General features: G+C 39.2%; 1 protein-coding gene across 1 annotated transcript in view; it reads left to right on the forward strand.

The window, feature by feature from the left end:
- TRPM6 (transient receptor potential cation channel subfamily M member 6) overlaps positions 1 to 22,125 on the forward strand; it is a 170,777-nt gene that overhangs the window by 72,192 nt on the left and 76,460 nt on the right. Inside the window, exons 12-17 of the mRNA XM_055272224.2 lie at positions 2,551 to 2,685; positions 4,117 to 4,170; positions 6,814 to 6,954; positions 17,979 to 18,071; positions 19,698 to 19,975; positions 21,384 to 21,612. Coding sequence (XP_055128199.1) covers positions 2,551 to 2,685; positions 4,117 to 4,170; positions 6,814 to 6,954; positions 17,979 to 18,071; positions 19,698 to 19,975; positions 21,384 to 21,612 — 930 coding nt within the window. The remainder of the gene's footprint in view (positions 1 to 2,550; positions 2,686 to 4,116; positions 4,171 to 6,813; positions 6,955 to 17,978; positions 18,072 to 19,697; positions 19,976 to 21,383; positions 21,613 to 22,125) is intronic.

Genomic DNA, 22,125 nt, shown 5'->3' on the forward strand with positions numbered 1-22,125 from the left:
CTCAACTTTAATTTTCAAGCCTTCTACGAAGCTTTTCTTTTCTGGTAGCATACTATGAATCTATTAATTTCTTCTTTTTTTTTTTTTTTTTTTTTTTTGAGACGGAGTCTCGCCCTGTCCCCCAGGCTGGAGTGCAGTGGCGCGATCTCGGCTCACTGCAAGCTCCGCCTCCCGGGTTCACGCCATTCTCCTGCCTCAGCCTCCCGAGTAGCTGGGACTACGGGCGCCTGCCACCACGCCCGGCTAATTTTTTTGTATTTTTAGTAGAGACGGGGTTTCATCGTGGTCTCGATCTCCTGACCTCGTGATCCACCCGCCTCGGCCTCCCAAAGTGCTGGGATTACAGGCGTGAGCCATCGCGCCCGGCCCCAATTTCTTCTTTTTTTAGTTTTTAATTTTTGTGTGCTCATAGTGGGTGTATATATTTATGGGGTGTCTGGGATATTCTGATACAGGCATACAATATGTAATAATCACATCAAGGTAAATGAGGTATCCATCCCCTCAAGCATTTATCCTTTGTGTTACAAACAATCCAATTATAATCCTTAATATTTTAAAATGTACAATTAAATTATTATTGACTATAGTCATTCTGTTGTGCTATCAAATACTAGATCTTATTCATTCTTTCTAAGTATTTTTTGGTACCCATTAATTATCCCCCTTATCAGCCTCAGTACTCTTCCCAGCTTCTGGTAACCATCCTTCTGCTCTCCATCTCCATGGATTCAATTGTTTTAATTTTCAGCTCCTACAAATTATTGAGCACATGTAAATTTGTCTTTCTATGCCTGGCAGTCTATTAATTTGTGACAGCAAACTTGCTCCCTGATTGCACCCTCCCCTATGTTTTTCATTAGCATCCAGAATCCAATATTTTCTTTTTTTTTGAGATGGAGTCTCACTCTGTGGCTCAGGCTGGAGTGCAGTGGTGCAATCTTGGCTTATTGCAATGTCCACCTCCCAGATTCAAGCAATTCTCCTGCCTCAGCTTCCCGAGTAGCTGGGATTACAGGTTCCTGCCACCACACCCGGCTAATTTTTGTATTTTTAGTAGAGATGGAGTTTTACCATGTTGGCCAGGCTGGTTTTGAACTCCTGACCTCAGGTGATATGCCTGCCTCAGCCTCCCAAAGTGCTGGGATTATAGGCGTAAGCCTCTGTGCCCAGCCCAGAATACAATATCTTCTTTTAGCTTTTTGAGGATATGAATGAGAGCACTTTTGAAGTTTTCTTCTTCTTGCATTGTCTGCTTCCTGCTAGTTGATGTTTTTCGATCTGTTTGTTTTGGTCTTTTTGTTTAAGTGTAGGGGATAAAAAGCTCTTTGGAAATTCTGAGCCTGCAGTTGGACGTTGCCTATAGGTTTGAGTTTCACAGTAGGGTGATCTGACTGCCGCTAGTTCGGGGGCCCCAGATACCAACATGTTCGTGTCTTTTCTCTTGTATTGGTGACATTACCAGAAAATAATCCTCTAGTTCCCTGACTGGAAGGTGTAAGCCTTGTTGCTAGTGTTATGGGACTCAAAGGGGAAAGATGACTGGAAAGACCCCAACGTTAGGGATTCAGCATGTATACATGTATTTTGTTGCTGTTGGAACTCTGTAGTATAAATCTGTTTGTCTCTTGACATTTTCCACTTCTACTATTTGGCTTTCTGGTGACTGCTCAGTCAATTACAACTTGACCATCTGCTTTCCAGCTTCCAAAATGTTGCACTGTTGTCTCCACTCTTGTCCTCCTTGTCCTTGTAGATTTATTTCGTAACAAAAATCCCTTTACTGTAGTTTTAATGAAGTTTTGAGTGGGAGAAAAATTAGATGAGCGTGTTCAATTTGCCATTTGTACCCAGAAGCCAGGTAGAGTTTAAATGGACACATGACAAGTAGCAAAAACAAAAGAAGAAGAAGAAACCTTGAATGTCTATCAGAATTGCATTATACCTGTACATTCATTTGGGAAGCTTTGAGATCTTTACAATAATCAGTTTTCCCATCCAAGTACAGGGGATGTTCTTTGATTTATTCAAGGTATCTTCACTTAAGTCCTGCACATTTCTTAGTAAGACTATTTATTTATTTATTTATTTATTCATTCATTCATTCAAGACAGGGTCTTGCCCTGTTGCCCAGGCTGGAGTGTAGTGGTGCATTCATGGCTCACTGCAGCCTTGACCCCTTGGGCTCAGCTGGTCCTCCCACCTCAGCCTCCCGATCAGCTGGGACCACAGGTGCATGTCACTATGACTGGCTAATTTTTGTATTTTTGGTAGAGACAGGGTTTTGCTGTGTTGCCAAGGCTGGTTTGGAACACCTAAACTCAAGCAATCCACCTGCGTCAGCCTCCAAGAGTGCTAGGATTACAGGTGTGCACCACTGAACCTGGCCTAATAAGACTGTATTTAAATTTTTTTCTTCTGTACCCACTGATGGCAGGATTTTATTTTAAAATTATTGTGTTTGTGTAATTTTGAGTTCAAAAACATGTAATTCTTTAGTTATTTCTACTTTCTTAATTGTCTTTGCATTTCTTATTTGTGCTTCTGAAGCCTGATGCCCTGGAACAAGCAATGTTAGATGCTTTAGTAATGGATCGGGTGGATTTTGTGAAGCTCTTAATAGACTATGGAGTGAACCTACATCGCTTTCTTACCATCCCTCGACTGGAAGAGCTCTATAATACAGTGAGTATGGAACATTTCATCAGTCATTTCCCTCCAGATTTGAGAAGAGCAAAGATCATCAAGCAGACGATGCAGAAGCAAAGCTCCTTATCTGAGGAAGTTAGAAGTAATTGGACTTCCCTATTATCTGAAGCTGGATCTAGTTCCAGGCTTCTTTCCCCAACATTTATAAGTAACTAGAATTTCTGTACATCTTCAAAATGCATGCATGTTAAAACTCATTGTGCAACCCTTCCTGATGTGAAGGCACCAAAATGTCTACAAATGCAATAATTTATCATGACCTACATGGCTAACATGGTTCAAATTACCCTTAAGCTCCCACTTTAAGGTCTGTAAATACTCCTGAGGAAAATCCACTGCTGTAAGCTCAGTTCTCTCTTGCTGAAGCTCCCTTCTGCACTCTTCTCCAGCGTTCTTTCCTTCTGATAAAACGTTCCTTATTCAAAACCTATACTGTTGTCAGTAAATTCTTCTTACTACCTGCAAGCCAGTCACTTTCCGTTGCCAGGGGTCTGACACCTTGCCTGGTAATTATTTATTGATCAGCTTAAGACTTATTTATCTCCTTGAATGTTCTTGTACAAAGATAGTTTATAGATAGACTCTTCAACCAAAGGAGAAACATTCTTACCAATTCTATTTTATCCTAGTAAAAACATAGTTAAAGACTAAAATGTGAATAAGAACAAATTACCTTTTATTGAGTTATTGGAAATATCTCAACCTAAGGCCACTATTAAAATACTGTTCCTGTACCTTTCCCATGTAAACCCTTTGTTGAAACTAGCCTGGCTTACACACTGTGAAAACACCAATTGCTGAAACCATGCACACTTCTTGAAATAGCCTTCCTTGTCCTTTAAATCTTATTCTTTCTTCAATGATTTATTCAAGTCTTTTCTTCTTGATTACTACAGTTAGTTTACAGTGATTTGTTCCTAGAGTACCAATTATTTGTAACTCTTTTTGAGCCTACACATATTGTTGGTTATTTTTTAGTGAAAGTAGCCACTCTTTTCTATTATTGTAAACACTCCAGGAAAATAGTGCTTGTATTTGTCATTGAATCCCTGATTGAATATAGTAAGTTTTCAATAAGTATTTGTTGCTGGAATGTGCTCATGTGATAGGATTTGTAATTGTATGATAAAGTATAGTAATAAATTACCTAAGATTAATTTCTGTCTCTTATCATGTAAAGTCTTCAGTATCTACATATTTGCATCTTGCTTTGAAAAATATTTCATATAATTACATCTTCTCTTCGAAAACACCTTCTTTACAATTAATTGGCTTAAGCTTTGTTACTAAAAATGTTGAACAAAATTTTCAGTATTCTGAGTTACTTATGCATTCTGAAGTAAAGGTTGTACCCCCCAGCACATGGTAATTAAAGAGAATAATTCTTCCTTTTGTTCTTTATTTCAGAAACAAGGACCTACTAATACACTCTTGCATCATCTTGTCCAAGATGTGAAACAGGTAACCTAATTAAGAAGGTGTGAATGTGTCTTTGTATATTGCCTTAGCTTTGTGTTGGAGAAGTCACTGAATTTTGCTTTGTAAAATGCAGATTTGGATTGTTTTGTTAATTACCTATCTTCTTTACCTTGATTTGAACAAGTTCATCAACAAACCACACTCGTACACTTTTTTCCTTAATTTACTTTATGTTTTAAAAGACTTGCTCCACCAGTTAGGTGATATTTGCTAATAAAAAGCCATGAATCAGAGACATGCAATGCTTCTAATCAGAACTTCAGCTTACCACGATAACATGGTGGTGCCTATGATGATGATACCAGCTGGAAATAAAGACCTTTGTGGTTGTGCTATCCTTATTGGAGGACTAATATGTGATTTCCATTGTTTTTGGTGTCAGTGATAGTTCTGACACTCTCTTGCTGCTTTTGTGAGTTTGCATTGTTCTCGGCAGTCAGGTGGCTCCCCTCCCTGTTCTATACTCTTGGTCATGTTTTGCTCGTGGTGTTCGCACTGAACTGTGAGTTAGGTCAAACTTAAAGTATTTGATTTCCCATTAGTTACCCAAACCTTCCAACTTTAACAAACATTTATGCCTCAGTTTCTTCTCTTTCCATTACCAATGACTTTTATCCACATCACCTGAAAATTGGGAGTACCTTTTATTTATTTGTCACTATGGTTAAAATCCAAGGCAGATTTTTAAAATTCTCCTGTTTTTCCAAAGTCTGATATCTTGTTAGAAGGAATGTGAGCTTTCAGGTTATGTTGACGTGGAGAGAGAGCCGGAGTGAAAGGAAGATATATCCTTGTTTTTTCTTTTTCTTTTTTTTTTTTTTTTTTTTTTGAGATGGAGTTTTGCTCTTGCCCACGCTGGAGTGCAATGACACGATCTTGGCTCACTGCAACCTCCGCCTCTTGGTTCAAGTGATTCTCCTGCCTCACCCTCCTGAATAGCTGGGACTACAGGTGCCTGCCACCACACCCGGCTACTTTTTTGTATTTTTGGTAGAGATGGGGTTTCACCATGTTGGTCAGGCTGGTCTCGAACTCCTGACCTCAGGTGATCCACCTGCTTTGGTCTCCCAAAGTGCTGGGATTACAGGCGTGAGCCACTGTGCCCCGCCTATTCCTTGGCAAATTAGCAGTAAGCAAAAGTGTCCATGCTCATGTAAATTTAGTTTGTATTGATTTACGCAATATAAAAATGATTTTCTTTATTTTTTTTCTTAAACTCTGCCACAGTAAACTGAAAAAAAGTGATGGACTAGGTTAAATATGTTCTAACTAGCAGCAATAAGAGCATTACTTTTGGCATTCCTTGAAAAAAGTAAATTATGAATGTGAAAAAGAAAAATTAAATTATTTACATTCATTCATATATAACCTTATTTATTGTTCCAAGCTTTGTGAATATTAGTCACAATCTTCATTTCAGAGACCTTGTTCAACACTCTGTGTGCCTTTAAAAATTTACTATAAATGGGCAGTTTAAAAGTGAACAGTTACGAAGAGGTAGTAAGGTGCGATTTAAGGGGTCAAAATAATTTTCATTTAGACTAAGACCCACATACTTGGAAATCTACCACTCAGCCCTCCTGCCAACCAACCATAACACTTGTCTTGGCACAGCCTCATGGTTTTGTTTGTTCGTTTGTTTGTTTTGCTTTATTGCAATATTCTCTTTATTGTGGTTTTCTCAAACTGAACTCACAATGTCTCTAAGGTATGCCTGTATAGAGTTTCAGATAGTTACTCAGCTTGGCCAAGTGCATATGCTAAACTCTGGGTAGAGAAAGACAGACCCTTTGATACAGTCTGTAAAGGAAGACAGACATGCAAGCTGACAACTTCAATACCCTTGTAATATATCCTGTGGGATTCTGGACCACAGGGAAAGTGGATTATAGAAACAAAGACCCCCAAATATGCCTGGAAATATAGAAAATACTATACTGTCTATACTGGATTAAGTTCAATTCAAGGAAGAACGTGGCTGCATAAGCCTCATGTTTTGGTATCGAATTTGACTCTGTCATTCTATATTCCTTGTTTTCATTTGTTCTACTTCCTCCCATATTCTTGTTTTAAATATGATGTAGTCAACGCAGTGCAAAGTGTTATATCCATTTCAACAAAGAGAGAAGCTGAAAAGCTAACCCAATGTTAATTTTGGATCACACACATTCAGTGTAGACTTTATGATTTTACTTCTGTTGGAGTAGCTATATTATATACATATTTGTTTGTTCTTCTACTTGTTTAATATTTTTATCTTACTTCCAATTAGGAACTCAATATAGAATAAAAATATTTAAATGTATTTTACTCAAACTTGTGTGTATATATGTTTGTGTGCATGGTAAGGAGAGTGAGAGCAAGAGTAAGAGAGAGAGAGCACGCATAGATGGAAGCACACATTTAATGTCTATGAAATGAGAAAACATATTAAGGCTAAGATATTTTTCCTTCTGAACTAGCAGATTGTATCAATGGCTGGTCACTTAAATTAATCAGGTTGTAAAGATATTTAAAAGGTATGTCTACCACTTTGCGATTAATTTGATTATGTTCTAATGGCATGGCAAGAGAAATGGAAGAAGATAACTAAAAGTTAAAAGTCGTTGCATGTTTTTGTTGCAGCATACTCTTCTCTCAGGCTACCGAATAACCTTGATTGACATTGGATTAGTAGTAGAATACCTCATTGGTAGAGCATATCGCAGCAACTACACTAGAAAACCTTTCAGAGCCCTCTACAACAACCTCTACAGAAAACCCAAGGTAGAGTAATTGAAAAGTGCCCAAGTAAAATTGAGAATGATTAGGAATTGTTGTTTTAGAAAAATGGCCTTGGAAGTTCAGACAAAAATAGCTCCTAAAATGATCATTTTATTTATGGACATTTGTTATCTGCTGTATGTGAAGTATACTGTACTAAGTGTTGCAGTGTTGGCTTGGGATGCATAAGGATCAGAAGTGTAGAAACTCTTAAACAGATTTATGAGTAACTAGCCATAATACAAAACAGTATATAATACATGCTATAGTGACATAGAAGTAATGTGATGAGGCAGGTTAGAGTGAGAGATGACTAGTTATTTTCTTTTCTTTTCTTTTTGTTCTTCCGAAAATACTGATATCAAAAGCTTAATCAGATTAGATATGTAAACTCATCATAGTCCGTAGTCTGGAGATAACAAACTTGATATAAGCATGTAGTGATTATATTGAAAGATGCGTGTAGAATATCCTTAAAAACACAAGTGATACATATTTTATTTTCCATGATAGTTTTGAGAGTCTAGGAATGTAAAATTAGAGTTGTTGGTTAGTAGTTAGCAGGGGAAACATTGCCTATTTCTTGAAATTGCCATTATGGATTAGCAACCTGAGGAGACTTATTCTTATTAGAAGATGAGGGGAGGATTAGAAAATGTAGTTTTGGGTATTTTTGTTGAGAGAAGAGAAGGAGCAGTAAAGGGCACAGCCTTTGGATATTCAGGTATGTTTCTGCTGTGACAAGGAGACCTTTGTTGCTGGAGAATCAGTGTCATATGGTTTTAAGGGAGGAGACTGGAAAGGCAGTTTGGGGTAAGATTCCATAAACAGCCTAGAATATGAAGCTACTTGGGATCCTTTATAAAGAATCAAGTGACGTGAAAGCCCAGCTTGGCTTTCAGAAATGAAAAAGCAAAACAGGAAAGCCAAATCCGACACAGAAAAATGTTCTTTATTAAGATTTCAAAGGCATAAGGATACACTTAAGGAGGTATCAGCTACTTCATTTAAACAGAACAGACATTGCTGTGAGGTTCCCAGTGGCAAGTAGGAGGACTGACTGTGGCGCTGGTGCAGCCCAGTGTGGAGCTTGGTAGGGAAGTTCCCTTAGTGCCCTTTCTTTAAATGGCCTGCCAGTATGAAGTCACCTGTTTCTTGGATTGTCTTCCAGTGGAGTGCAGAGTTTATTGTGTGTCATACAAAACTAAATTGTAGTAGTTACAAGCACATGATTTTGGAGTCAGAGACATCTGGCTAGGACTGCCTCCAATTTTGCTCTTTAGTAGCTGTGTAATCTTGAACAATAAGCTTAACTTCTCTGTGCATGTTTTCTCATCTATAAATGGGAATAGTAATGCCCCTTTTATAAATTTGTCAGAAGGATTAAATAAAATAATATATGAAAAATCCATGTTCCTGGTACACAGAGGGTGCAGTTATCGTTAGTAATAATGGTCATTATGATAATTACTATAATGACACTATTCTATATTACAAGAGTAATAATAATTTGGGTGTTGCCTTTAAAAAGTCTTCACCTCATCATTTCTATGTTCAATTTTTATCAACAAAACAGAAACTTAAATAAAGCAGTTCAAAGCCTATAGTTTGGGCTGGGCATGGTGGCTCATGCATGTAATCCCTAGACTTTGGGAGGCCAAGGCAGGAGGATTGCTTGAGCCCAGGAATTCGAGACCAGCCTGGGCAACACAGTGAGATCCAGTCTGTAAATAAATAAATAAATAAATAAATAAATTTTAAAAAACAAAGCCTATGTTTTTTTTTCTCAGTTGTATTTTTTTTTTTTTTTTTTTTTTTTTTTTTTTTTCATTTTCCAAATTGGTTTGAGATTTATTCAAGTTATGAAAGAGATTTTCCTTTGAATTTTAAAAAATGAGCTGCCATTTTGTTTGAAAATATTAGGCCAAATCCGATAAAAATTTAAGGTTCATCTTGATGATATATTCTTTTTTTTTTTTTTTCTTTTTTTTTTTTATATTATACTTTAGGGTTTTAGGGTACATGTGCACAATGTGCAGGTTTGTTACATATGTATCCATGTGCCATGTTGATTTCCTGCACCCATTAACTCGTCATTTAGCATTAGGTGTATCTCCTAATGCTGTCCCTCCCCCCTCCCCCCACCCCACAACAGTCCCTGGAGCGTGACGTGATGTTCCCCTTCCTGTGTCCATGAGTTCTCATTGTTCAATTCCCACCTATGAGTGAGAACATGCGGTGTTTGGTTTTTTGTCCTTGTGATAGTTTACTGAGAATGATGTTTTCCAGTTTCATCCATGTCCCTACAAAGGACATGAACTCATCATTTTTTATGGCTGCATAGTATTCCATGGTGTATATGTGCCATATTTTCTTAATCCAGTCTATCGTTGTTGGACATTTGGGTTGGTTCCAACTCTTTGCTATTGTGAATAGTGCCGCAATAAACATACGTGTGCATGTGTCTTTATAGCAGCATGATTTATAGTCCTTTGGGTATATACCCAGTAATGGGATGGCTGGGTCAAATGGTATTTCTAGTTCTAGATCCCTGAGGAATCGCCACACTGACTTCCACAATGGTTGAACTAGTTTACAGTCCCACCAACAGTGTAAAAGTGTTCCTATTTCTCCACATCCTCTCCAGCACCTGTTGTTTCCTGATTTTTTAATGATGGCCATTCTAACTGGTGTGAGATGGTATCTCACTGTGGTTTTGATTTGCATTTCTCTGATGGCCAGTGATGAGGAGCATTTCTTCATGTGTTTTTTGGCTGCATAAATGTCTTCTTTTGAGAAGTGTCTGTTCATGTCCTCTGCCCACTTTTTGATGGGGTTGTTTGTTTTTTTCTTGTAAATTTGTTTGAGTTCATTGTAGATTCTGGATATTAGCCCTTTGTCAGATGAGTAGGTTGCAAAAATTTTCTCCCATTCTGTAGGTTGCCTGTTCACTCTGATGATAGTTTCTTTTGCTGTGCAGAAGCTCTTTAGTTTAATGAGATCCCATTTGTCGATTTTGGCTTTTGTTACCATTGCTTTTGGTGTTTTAGACATGAAGTCCTTGCCCACGCCTATGTCCTGAATGGTATTGCCTAGGTTTTCTTGTAGGATTTTAATGGTTTTAGGTCTAACATATAAGTCTTTAATCCATCTTGAATTAATTTTTGTATAAGGTGTAAGGAAGGGATCCAGTTGCAGCTTTCTACATATGGCTAGCCAGTTTTCCCAGCACCATTTATTAAATAGGGAATCCTTTCCCCATTTCTTGTTTTTGTCAGGTTTGTCAAAGATCAGATAGTTGTAGCTATGCGGCATCATTTCTGAGGGCTCTGTTCTGTTCCATTGATCTATGTCTCTGTTGTGGTACCAGTACCATGCTGTTTTGGTTACTGTAGCCTTGTAGTATAGTTTAAAGTCAGGTAGCGTGATGCCTCCAGCTTTGTTCTTTTGGCTTAGGATTGACTTGGCGATGCGGGCTCTTTTTTGGTTCCATATGAACTTTAAAGTATTTTTTTCCAATTCTGTGAAGAAAGTCATTGGTAGCTTGATGGGGATGGCATTGAATCTATAAATTACCTTGGGCAGTATGGCCATTTTCACGATATTGATTCTTCCAACCCATGAGCATGGAATGTTCTTCCATTTGTTTGTATCCTCTTTTATTTCATTGAGCAGTGGTTTGTAGTTCTCCTTGAAGAGGTCCTTCACATTCCTTGTAAGTTGGATTCCTAGGTATTTTATTCTCTTTGAAGCAATTGTGAATGGGAGTTCACTCATGATTTGGCTCTCTGTTTGTCTGTTATTGGTGTACAAGAATGCTTGTGATTTTTGTACATTAATTTTGTATCCTGAGACTTTGCTGAAGTTGCTAATCAGCTTAAGGAGATTTTGGGCTGAGACAATGGGGTTTTCTAGATATACAATCATGTCATCTGCAAACAGGGACAATTTGACTTCCTCTTTTCCTAATTGAATACCCTTTATTTCCTTCTCCTGCCTGATTGCTCTGGCCAGAACTTCCAGCACTATGTTGAATAGGAGCGGTGAGAGAGGGCATCCCTGTCTTGTGCCAGTTTTCAGAGGGAATGCTTCCAGTTTTTGCCCATTCAGTATGATATTGGCTGTGGGTTTGTTGTAGATAGCTCTTACTATTTTGAGATACGTCCCATCAATACCTAATTTATTGAGAGTTTTTAGCATGAAGGGTTGTTGAATTTTGTCAAAGGCCTTTTCTGCATCTATTGAGATAATCATGTGGTTTTTGTCTTTGGTTCTGTTTATATGCTGGATTACATTTATTGATTTGCGTATGTTGAACCAGCCTTGCATCCCAGGGATGAAGCCCACTTGATCATGGTGGATAAGCTTTTTGATGTGCTGCTGGATTCGGTTTGCCAGTATTTTATTGAGGATTTTTGCATCAATGTTCATCAAGGATATTGGTCTGAAATTCTCTTTTTTGGTTATGTCTCTGCCAGGTTTTGGTATCAGGATGATGCTGGCTTCGTAAAATGTGTTAGGGAGGATTCCCTCTTTTTCTATCGATTGGAATAGTTTCAGAAGGAATGGTACCAGTTCCTCCTTGTACCTCTGGTAGAATTCAGCTGTGAATCCATCAGGTCCTGGACTCTTTTTGGTTGGTAAGCTATTGATTATTGCCACAATTTCAGAGCCTGTTATTGGTCTATTCAGAGATTCAACTTCTTCCTGGTTTAGTCTTGGGAGGGTGTATTTGTCGAGGAATTTATCCATTTCTTCTAGATTTTCTAGCTTATTTGCATAGAGGTGTTTGTAGTATTCTCTGATGGTAGATTGTATTTCTGTGGGATCAGTGGTGATATCCCCTTTTTCGTTTTTTATTGCATCTATTTGATTCTTCTCTCTTTTCTTCTTTATTAGTCTTGCTAGCGGTCCATCAATTTTGTTGATCTTTTCAAAAAACCAGCTCCTGGATTCATTAATTTTTTGAAGGGTTTTTTGTGTCTCTATTTCCTTCAGTTCTGCTCTGATTTTAGTTATTTCTAGCCTTCTGCTAGCTTTTGAATGTGTTTGCTCTTGCTTTTCTAGTTCTTTTAATTGTGATGTTAGGGTGTCAATTTTGGATCTTTCCTGCTTTCTCTTGTGGGCATTTAGTGCTATAAATTTCCCTCTACACACTGCTTTGAACGTGTCCCAGAGATTCTGGTATGTTGTGTCTTTGTTCTCGTTGGTTTCAAAGAACATCTTTATTTCTGCCTTCATTTCATTATGTACCCAATAGTCATTCAGGAGCAGGGTGTTCAGTTTCCATGTAGTTGAGCGGTTTTGACTGAGTTTCTTAATCCTGAGTTCTAGTTTGATTGCACTGTGGTCTGAGAGACAGTTTGTTATAATCTCTGTTCTTTTACATTTGCTGAGAAGAGCTTTACTTCCAACTATGTGGTCAATTTTGGAATAGGTGTGGTGTGGTGCTGAAAAAAATGTATATTCTGTTGATTTGGGGTGGAGAGTTCTGTAGATGTCTATTAGGTCCACTTTATGTAGAGCTGAGTTCAATTCCTGGATATCCTTGTTAACTTTCTGTCTCGTTGATCTGTCTAATGCTGACAGTGGGGTGTTAAAATCTCCCATTATTATTGTGTGGGAGTTTAAGTCCCTTTGTAGGTCACTGAGGACTTGCTTTATGAATCTGGGTGCTCCTGTGTTGGGTGCATATATATTTAGGATAGTTAGCTCTTCTTGTTGAATTGATCCCTTTACCATTATGTAATGGCCTTCTTTGTCTCTTTTGATCTTTGTTGGTTTAAAGTCTATTTTATCAGAGACTAGGATTGCAACCCCTGCCTTTTTTTGTTTTCCAGTTGCTTGATAGATCTTCCTCCATCCCTTTATTTTGAGTCTATGTGTGTCTCTGCACGTGAGATGGGTTTCCTGAATACAGCACACTGATGGGTCCTGACTCCTTATCCAGTTTGCCAGTCTGTGTCTTTTGATTGGAGCATTTAGCCCATTTACATTTAACGTGAATATTGTTATGTGTGAATCTGACCCTGTCATTATGATGTTAGTTGGTTATTTTGCTCGTTAGTTGCTATAGTTTCTTCCTAGCCTCGATGGTCTTTACAATTTGGCATGTTTTTGCAGGGGCTGGTACCGGTTGTTCCTTTCCATGTTTAGTGCTTCCTTCAGGAGCTCTTTTAGGGCAGGCCTGGTGGTGACAAAATCACTCAGCGTTTGCTTGTCTGTAAAGTATTTTATTTCTCCTTCACTTTTGAAGCTTAGTTTGGCGGGATAGGAAATTCTGGGTTGAAAATTCTTTTCTTTAAGAATGTTGAATATCGGCCCCCACTCTCTTCTGGCTTGTAGAGTTTCTGCTGAGAGATCAGCTGTTAGTCTGATAGGCTTCCCTTTGTGGGTAACCCGACCTTTCTCTCTGGCTGCCCTTAACATTTTTTCCTTCATTTCAACTTTGGTGAATCTGACAATTATGTGTCTTGGAGTTACCCTTCTCGAGGAGTATCTTTGTGGCGTTCTCTGTATTTCCTGAATCTGAATGCTGGCCTGCCTTGCTAGATTGGGGAAGTTCTCCTGGATAATATCTTGCAGAGTGTTTTCCAACTTGGTTCCATTCTCCCCATCATTTTCAGGTACACCAATCAGACGTAGGTTTGGTCTTTTCACATAGTCCCAAATTTCTTGGAGGCTTTGTTCATTTCTTTTTATTCTTTTTTCTCTAAACTTCCCTTCTCTCTTCATTTCATTCATTTCATCTTCTATCAGCGATACCCTTTCTTCCAGTTGATCGCATCTGCTACTGAGGCTTCTGCATTCTTCGCGTAGTTCTCGAAACTTGGCTTTCAGCTCCATCATCTCCTTTAAGCCCTTCTCTCCATTGGTTATTCTAGTTATCCATTCTTCTAATTTTTTTTCAAAGTTTTTAACTTCTTTGCTATTGTTTTGAATTTCCTCTCGTAGCTCAGAGTAGTTTGATCGTCTGAAGCCTTCTTCTCTCAACTCATCAAAGTCATCCTCCATCCAGCTTTGTTCCGTTGCTGGTGAGGAACTGCGTTCCTTTGGAGGAGGAGAGGTGCTCTGTTTTTTAGAGTTTCCAGTTTTTTTGGTCTGTTTTTTCCCCATCTTTGTGGTTTTGTCTACTTTTTGTCTTCGATGATGGTGATGTACAGATGGGTTTTTGGTGTGGATGTCCTTTCTGTTTGTTAATTTTCCTTCTACCAGACAAGACCCTCAGCTGCAGGTCTGTTGGAGTTTACTAGAGGTCCACTCCAGACCCTGTTTGGCTGGGTGTCAGCACTGGTGGCTGCAGAACAGTGGATTTTCGTGAGACCACAAATTCAGCTGTCTGATAGTTCCTCTGAAAGTTTTGTCCGGTTGAATGAGGTGTCAGTCTGTCCCTACTGGGGGGGGTGCCTCCCAGTTAGGCTGCTCAGGGGTGAGGGACCCACTTTAGGAGGCAGTCTGTCCGTTCTCAGATCTCCAGCTGCGTGCTGGGAGAACCACTACTCTCTTCAAAGCTGTCAGTCAGACAGGGACATTTAAGGCTGTGGAGGTTCTCGCTGAGTTTTTGGTTGTCTGTGCCCTGCCCCCAGAGGTGGAGCCTACAGAGGCAGGCAGGCCTCCTTGAGCTGTGGTGGGCTCCACCCAGTTCGAGCTTCCTGGCTGCTTTGTTTACCTAAGCAAGCCTGGGCAATGGCGGGCGCCCCTCCCCCAGCCTCGTTGCCGCCTTGCAGCGTGATCTCAGACTGCTGTGTAGCAATCAGCAAGACTCTGTGGGCTTAGGACCCTCCGAGCCAGGTGCGGGACACAATCTCCTAGTGTGCCGTTTTCCAGGCCCGTTGGAAAAGCGCAGTATTAGGACGGGACCGACCCGATATTCCAGGTGACGTCTGTTTCCCCTTTCTTTGACTAGGAAAGGGAACTCCCTGACCCCTTGCGCTTCCCGAGTGAGGCAATGCCTCGCCCTCCTTGGGCTCGCGCACAGTGCGCTTCACCGACTGTCCTGAACCCACTGTTAGGCACTCCCTAGTGAGATGAAACCGGTACCTCAAGCAGAAATGCAGAAATCACCCGTCTTCTGTGTCGCTGGGGCTGGGAGCTGGAGACCGGAGCTGTTCCTATTCCTCTCAGTTGTATTTTTTAATGGAAAATTTTAAACATACAAAAATAGAGAATAGTATAATGAATCCACATGTACCTATCACTCAGTTTCAGTAATAGCAACAATGGCCAACCTCCTGCCCCCAGATTATTTAAGATCAAATCTTATGCATCATATCATTTCATTCATAAATTCTTGTGAATATCTCTAAATGAAATGTACTTAGGAAAATGTAATTATGATGCCATTATCATACATAAAAAATGAATAATTCCTTAATATAATCAAATATCCAGTCAATATTCACTATGCTTTCTGATTCAGCTGTGAGGGTTTCAATTTAAGCAGTTCCAGCTTTTCTGAACTGATCTAACTAGCGTTTGCTTGCATTTGACTCTGTGTTTTCTGTATTAAGATTTTCAACCTCAAAATAGGGAGGCACTTGTTTTTTTTCCAGTCATCTTTTCGATACTTAAGAAAAACCAACTAGAGCTCTCCTCACCTCCTCCTCATCCCCAAGTCATTATACCACCCTAATGCCTGCCTGGGGCTCCTGGGCATCCCTGCCACAGTCACCCATGTATAGTTTGCTTTAAGAACACCAGTGATTTTAAACAACTTTCGAATTTGCGTCCAGGTGAAAATGTGAAAAATTCACATTCACAGATAGCACGTATTTGTCACATTCTGAGACATGTTACTTAAGCAACATCTCAGTTCTGCGGCCTCCTCATTTCGTTCTGGAGTAGCATTGTCTGAAGATTGTTTCTATTTTCTTTATAAGTTTACTCAGTAATGAGGGAGTAATTTCTGGGATTAGTGGCCAGATCCACTCTTTACTGAACCTGTGGGCTCTTAGTGTGGGCGGATTATCTAGCGGTAAATGTTCTCCCTCAACAAGTGAAGACATTCCTTTTTAAGAAATTGCATTAGGGAGCATAGGTTTGCGGATGATCTTCCAAATCAGTAGCATGGTGAAAATGAATCTATATTTCTTCCTAGGAGAATGATTTAAGTATCAAAAACTAACAGAGGCCTTTGGAAAAATGGAAACATTCATGCCAAAATCATCCTGTTTATGGTTTTGCCACTAAAGTTAACCACAAATTAGGATTGGAGATTTTATCCAATTATGTGAAAAAATTACTTGATTCAGTCTTTGCTCAGTTGAAGGAGTTGTGCTCAGTTGCAATGATCATCTGACCTTTATTATAGCTAATGTAAAATTAAACTAATTTTAGTTAGTTTTTAATTGTTTAAGATGACATTTCAAACAAAATTTTTATTATTTTTCTATTAAAAAGCTATCCCTCTTTAAACTTTATTTCCATAAATATTTATAATCATTCATTTGCTATGTGCATATTTTGGGATTTTTTGTGCTTCAGACTTTTCTTTTTTCAGAAACTGATGTTTATTTTACATTAACCTTATTTCCATGTTGCTTATGAGCCCGTGCAAGGGCAGCTTAAGACCATTCAGTGGTTGCTTCTACCCATTCATGATAAAATCATAGGCTTGCCTGATCTCTACTTCTACGGAGATCCTGAAGAGATTGAAAAAGAAGAGTAGGCTGCTGCTGAAAAGGCTGTGACCAAGGAGGAATTTCAGGGTGAATGGACTGCTTCAGCTCCTGAGTTCACTGCTACTCAGCCTGAGGTTACAGACTGGTCTGAAAGCATGCAGGTGCCCTCTGTGACTATTCAGCAGTTCCCTACTGAAGACTGGAGTGCTCAGCCTGCCACAGAAGACTGGTCTGCAGCTTCCAGTCTCAGGCCAGTTCCAGCTTTTAATTTAAGCAGTTCCAGCTTTTCTGAACTGCTATACTATACATGGGTGACTGTGGCAGGGATGCCCAGGAGCCCCAGGCAGGCATTAGGGTGGTATAATGACTTGGGGATGAGGAGGAGGTGAGGAGAGCCCTAGTTGGTTTTTGTTAAGTATCGAAAAGATGACTGGAAAAAAAACAAGTGCCTCCCTATTTTGAGGTTGAAAATCTTAATACAGAAAACACAGAGTCAAATGCAAGCAAACGCTAGTTAGATCAGTTCAGAAAAGCTGGAACTGCTTAAATTAAAAGCTGGAACTGGCCTGAGACTGGAAGCTGCAGACCAGTCTTCTGTGGCAGGCTGAGCACTCCAGTCTTCAGTAGGGAACTGCTGAATAGTCACAGAGGGCACCTGCATGCTTTCAGACCAGTCTGTAACCTCAGGCTGAGTAGCAGTGAACTCAGGAGCTGAAGCAGTCCATTCACCCTGAAATTCCTCCTTGGTCACAGCCTTTTCAGCAGCAGCCTACTCTTTTTCAATCTCTTCAGGATCTCCGTAGAAGTAGAGATCAGGCAAGCCTATGATTTTTATCATGTTTTATGTTAGTCCCTTTAAGAATGCTTCTTTTTGTTTTTGTTTCTCATTGATGAAAACTTCATGCTAATGGCAATTAGTTGTGTTGTTATTGGGCCTGGCCACTGGAGTTCCAGTGGAGATGTTATATAATACCTGAGAAATTCCATAACTTTCTGACGTAACCTTGGAACTGCTTGTGAATGGGAATTTTTTCTTATCAGAACTGTAAATCTTTATTGCCTATTCTGAACTTGTTCCAGGTAGAGAACATCCATTCATTCTAATGGAATTTCCACATAGTGAAGGAATGCAGATATATCATAGGGAATGAAAAAGTGTGTTCTCTAAGATGTTAGGAAATAACAAAATGCACAATGAGATCATTAGAGGCTCTTGTTGGGTGCTAATCATGAATGAGAGACAGAGGCATGGATATTTGGTAGGACACAACATTATATTTGGTTTTCATTATTGTCTAGAAATAAAATATTGTTACCACTATAATCTACCCTCCTTTTGTTTTGTTTTAAAAATAAAATAATAACATGTGCCAGAGAGTGACCAGCTTTGTTCAAAACCTTTCCCAGCACCAGAGACACTCCTCAGGGAATAGAAATGAATCTGCAGAAAGTACGTTGCACTCCCAGTTCATTAGAACTGCACAGCCATACAAATTCAAGGTACCATTTACTTGTTTTTAAACTTAAAAGGAAAATGTTTTTTGCAGCTCAAGACTATTTCTTCATTTACGTCAAAGAAAGGGAGGTGCAAATGGAGGAACCATTTGTAAGTGCCATAAACAGATGGTACACGTCAAAAGCATATCACAGCTGTCTGGTAACAACAGTGAGCAAAGGCACAGTGATTCTCTGGACTCGCACTTTAGCCTCTCTTCCTTGCTGCTATCCCTGCTGTGTCTAGACAGTGACTCAGTCAGGTGATCTATGGGATGGTACTTAAAAAATTTGATCATTAACCCAACACCATACTCTTATATCCTGTTCCCTAAGGCCAGTTGGATGTGAAGTCTGTTTCCTTCTTTTCCTTCACTTCTCTGTCGCACTGACTTTTTGCATCTTCTTTTTTTTTTTTAATTTTTTCCTTTTTGAGGCTTTCTTGAAATTAATATGAATCTAATATTACAGTATGACAATGATGATGAGTGTGTGTGTGTGTGTGTGTGTGTGTGTACAACATTGTTATTCCTCCTAGTCTCATACTCCTCCAGTCCTACTTTACTCTGAGAATAAATGCTTTTGCTCAAGAATTTCCATGCAAATGGTTATTATGTTAGCTGAAAGAGGTTTGCTTTCCATAGCTCCTGGTATGAAAGAGGTATTTTATAAAATTACCCTTGGTTATAATCAATGAACATGAATTCCTTTTATTTATAGAAATAGAGGAAATGGATTATAGTTTTTTGCTGTGACCTCTCAAATTAAAAGGAGTAATTATTGAATCTTTAGTATTTGCCAGGCATTATACTGAGTGCTTGGTTGAACTTGGAAGGTGGGTGGGGAGGGGAGGATATAATTGTGTCCGAGAAATAGTCTCATCTTCCTCAAAGTCATAACCGTAGTGCAGTATGATGAGCCCAGAGATAGAGACACACAAAGTGATACAGGAGTACGTGAGGAGGTAGGGTGGCATGATGAATGGGGATTTATCAGGTGGAGAATGGTATTTCATGATCACCTATTACCTTTGCTGATAAATATAATCAGAATAAAGGAAAAGAAACTTCAAATCAATCTATTTGGATGCATGTTGGCTACACTAGGGATGCTTTCCCAAAGGGAAGATAATGAATCTATTTGCTAAGTGAGGTTAGAGCTTTTTAAAAATACATCACTCTCATGTATCCAATATGCTGTTTCGACCCATTTCCTTGAGAAATTAAAAGTTGTCATGTAGTCTCTATTTCAGCACTCATCGTAGTGCTCTGTGGTTATTACTTTGAGGAAGATGGAACCATTTCTCAGGCATTGTTATATCGTCCCCTACCCACCCATCTTTCAAATTCAATTAAGCACTCTGGGTATATCCTAAAGAGGCACTGCTTTAAGTTATGCTAAATGACCTTAAGATATATCAGTTCAGGGACTCTGGATCTGTTAAATGCAACAAGACGTAGATTACCTTTTATGGTCTAAATTTTGCTTGTTGGCTTATAAAATCTTATTATTTCCATCTTTTTTTTTTAGTAGTGATTAAAAAAAATCTCTAGGACACCTGCTGTGTTGAATTAGGTAAAACATCATGCATCTGAGTATTTGAAAACTCATTCCTATTTTATTTTCCAACAGGAAAAGTCTATAGTCCTTCATAAATCAAGGAAGAAGTCAAAAGAACAAAATGTATCAGATGACCCTGAGTCTACTGGCTTTCTTTACCCTTACAATGACCTGCTGGTTTGGGCTGTGCTGATGAAAAGGCAGAAGATGGCCATGTTCTTCTGGCAGCATGGAGAGGAGGCCACGGTTAAAGCCGTGATTGCGTGTATCCTCTACCAGGCAATGGCCCATGAAGCTAAGGAGAGTCACATGGTGGATGATGCCTCAGAAGAGTTGAAGAATTACTCAAAGTAAGTGTTCTCTCTTCACTTCATATTAAACATCAACACTTAGAATGGTTAGACACTTTTATCTCTCTCATCTTTAACTTGTAGGACAAATGGACTTACTGCCATGCATTTTATGGACTCTCCTATTAAAAGGGTCTTCAGGTATTCTAAGGAGCTTTGTGAAGTAAAGGAAAGAGAGGTGGCCTTCAAGTCAGGGGACTTGGGTTCTAGTCCAGCTGTTGACTAATTAGACAAGACAGTTGACCAGATTTCGGGGCTTTAGTTTCCTAACTGTGAAATGTTTAATTAATGATTTTGAAAGTTCCCCCTAACTCTAGAACTCTTTGATGCTAAATTAAATTAAGACATTGTTTTCATTAAGTATCTCTTAGGTGGGAAAACAAATAAATGCATTGTCTTAAAGAGCCAGAGAGTAATGGTGGAAAATAGAAGTTAAAAATGCTTTTGGTTTTTAAGTTACTAAAGTGTTATAGTAGTGAAATAAGAATGAAAGCTAGAATCAATGGAAACTAATTTATAATTTTGATTTAAAAATTCCCAGGCTGGAGACAGAGGTTGCAGTGAACCGAGATCGTGCCACTGCACTCTAGCCTGGTGACAGAGCGAGACTCCGTCAAAAAAATAAATAAAAAATTCCCAGGCTGGGTGCAGTGGCTCACACCTTTAATCTCAGCACTTTGGGACACCAAGGTGGGAGGATTGATTGAGGCCAGGAGTTCAAGACCAGCCTGGGCAACATAGCAAGACCCTGTCTCTACCTAAAAGACAAATTCCAGAGAATGACAATGTCTACCTTTCAGAGGAAACATTCTCCTCGAAAATCACATGAGGGTGTCTCTAGGTCTAGCTCTATAGCTTTCTTAAGTCATGTAGATATTTTATAAAATCTTTAAAAAAAAAAAGTGACTCCACATCTTTCCTTACTTGCTAGTTGGGTTCTGAATAGTCTTTTTTGTCCAAAAAAAAAAAAAAAAAAAAAGACCAACCACTTTATTAGGTCTTATCAGGGAGTCCCAAACAAACCAAGCTATGTATAAGCCTATGTATAAGTCCCAAACCAAGCTATGTCCAATAGTGTGGAGTGGCTACTCCCCATGAATAGCTCAGGTGTAAATTAAATTCTGTATGCTACAGTGTAAACCTCCTAGTTGCATTCCTTCAGGAAAGGGAGAAAAATCCCTTTCCTGAGCAGTAATTCCTTTCAAATAGTTTCTGGAAACTAAGATTATTAAGTTGCTGTTTGGTGTTGTTGGCTTTTTTTTTTTTTTTTTAAAGGAAGCCTTATGAATTGATATTTTCTGAGCCTCACATCCAATCTTTTACAATGTTTCTAAATGTTCTAAAATGTTTCTAATAATGCAGCTCTCTCACCTGCCTTTGTTTTCTTAATTGGCCACCGTCATGGCAGACAGTTTGGCCAGCTGGCTCTGGACTTGTTGGAGAAGGCATTCAAGCAGAATGAGCGCATGGCCATGACGCTGTTGACGTATGAACTCAGGAACTGGAGCAATTCGACCTGCCTGAAACTGGCCGTGTCGGGAGGATTACGACCCTTTGTTTCACATACTTGTACCCAGATGCTACTGACGGACATGTGGATGGGGCGGCTGAAAATGAGGAAAAACTCTTGGTTAAAGGTAAATTTACTTTACTTGTCTTATGGAGTTTAATGTTAGTTTTGTATAAAATTCTGTACTCGAGTTACATTTTGTTCCAGAATTGTGTCTTCAGGAAAACCAGTTAATATCTTTGAGAGCTCATTTCGAGGTTCTAGCAGGGGAGTGCAGCTACTCATATACCCTTGATGGAAGATTGGTCCACCTCTATCAGGGATGGTCATCTTCTGCGACTGAGCGACAGAGCGCGCAGCTTTGGGAGGGATGCACATGGAGTGGTGAGGGAAGAAGGGGACACCTGCCTAGCCGGCCAGATCAGCTGAATCAACACTAGCAATCAATGGAGTGACAGATGTCACAGCCAGATCGCCCTCACATCCCAGTTAATATAATTGATTCTCACAGAAGATCTGGGGTCTTCCCAGAGGAATCTGTGAAGACGACTTTTATCTCCCATGGCCACAGTTTCCTTTTGAAAAATGGGTATAATTTTACCTGCCCTGTCCACCACAAAGGTGAGGGTGGTTAGAAGTT

Source organism: Symphalangus syndactylus, chromosome 3 (genome assembly GCF_028878055.3).
Source record: "Symphalangus syndactylus isolate Jambi chromosome 3, NHGRI_mSymSyn1-v2.1_pri, whole genome shotgun sequence".
NCBI lineage: Eukaryota > Metazoa > Chordata > Mammalia > Primates > Hylobatidae > Symphalangus > Symphalangus syndactylus.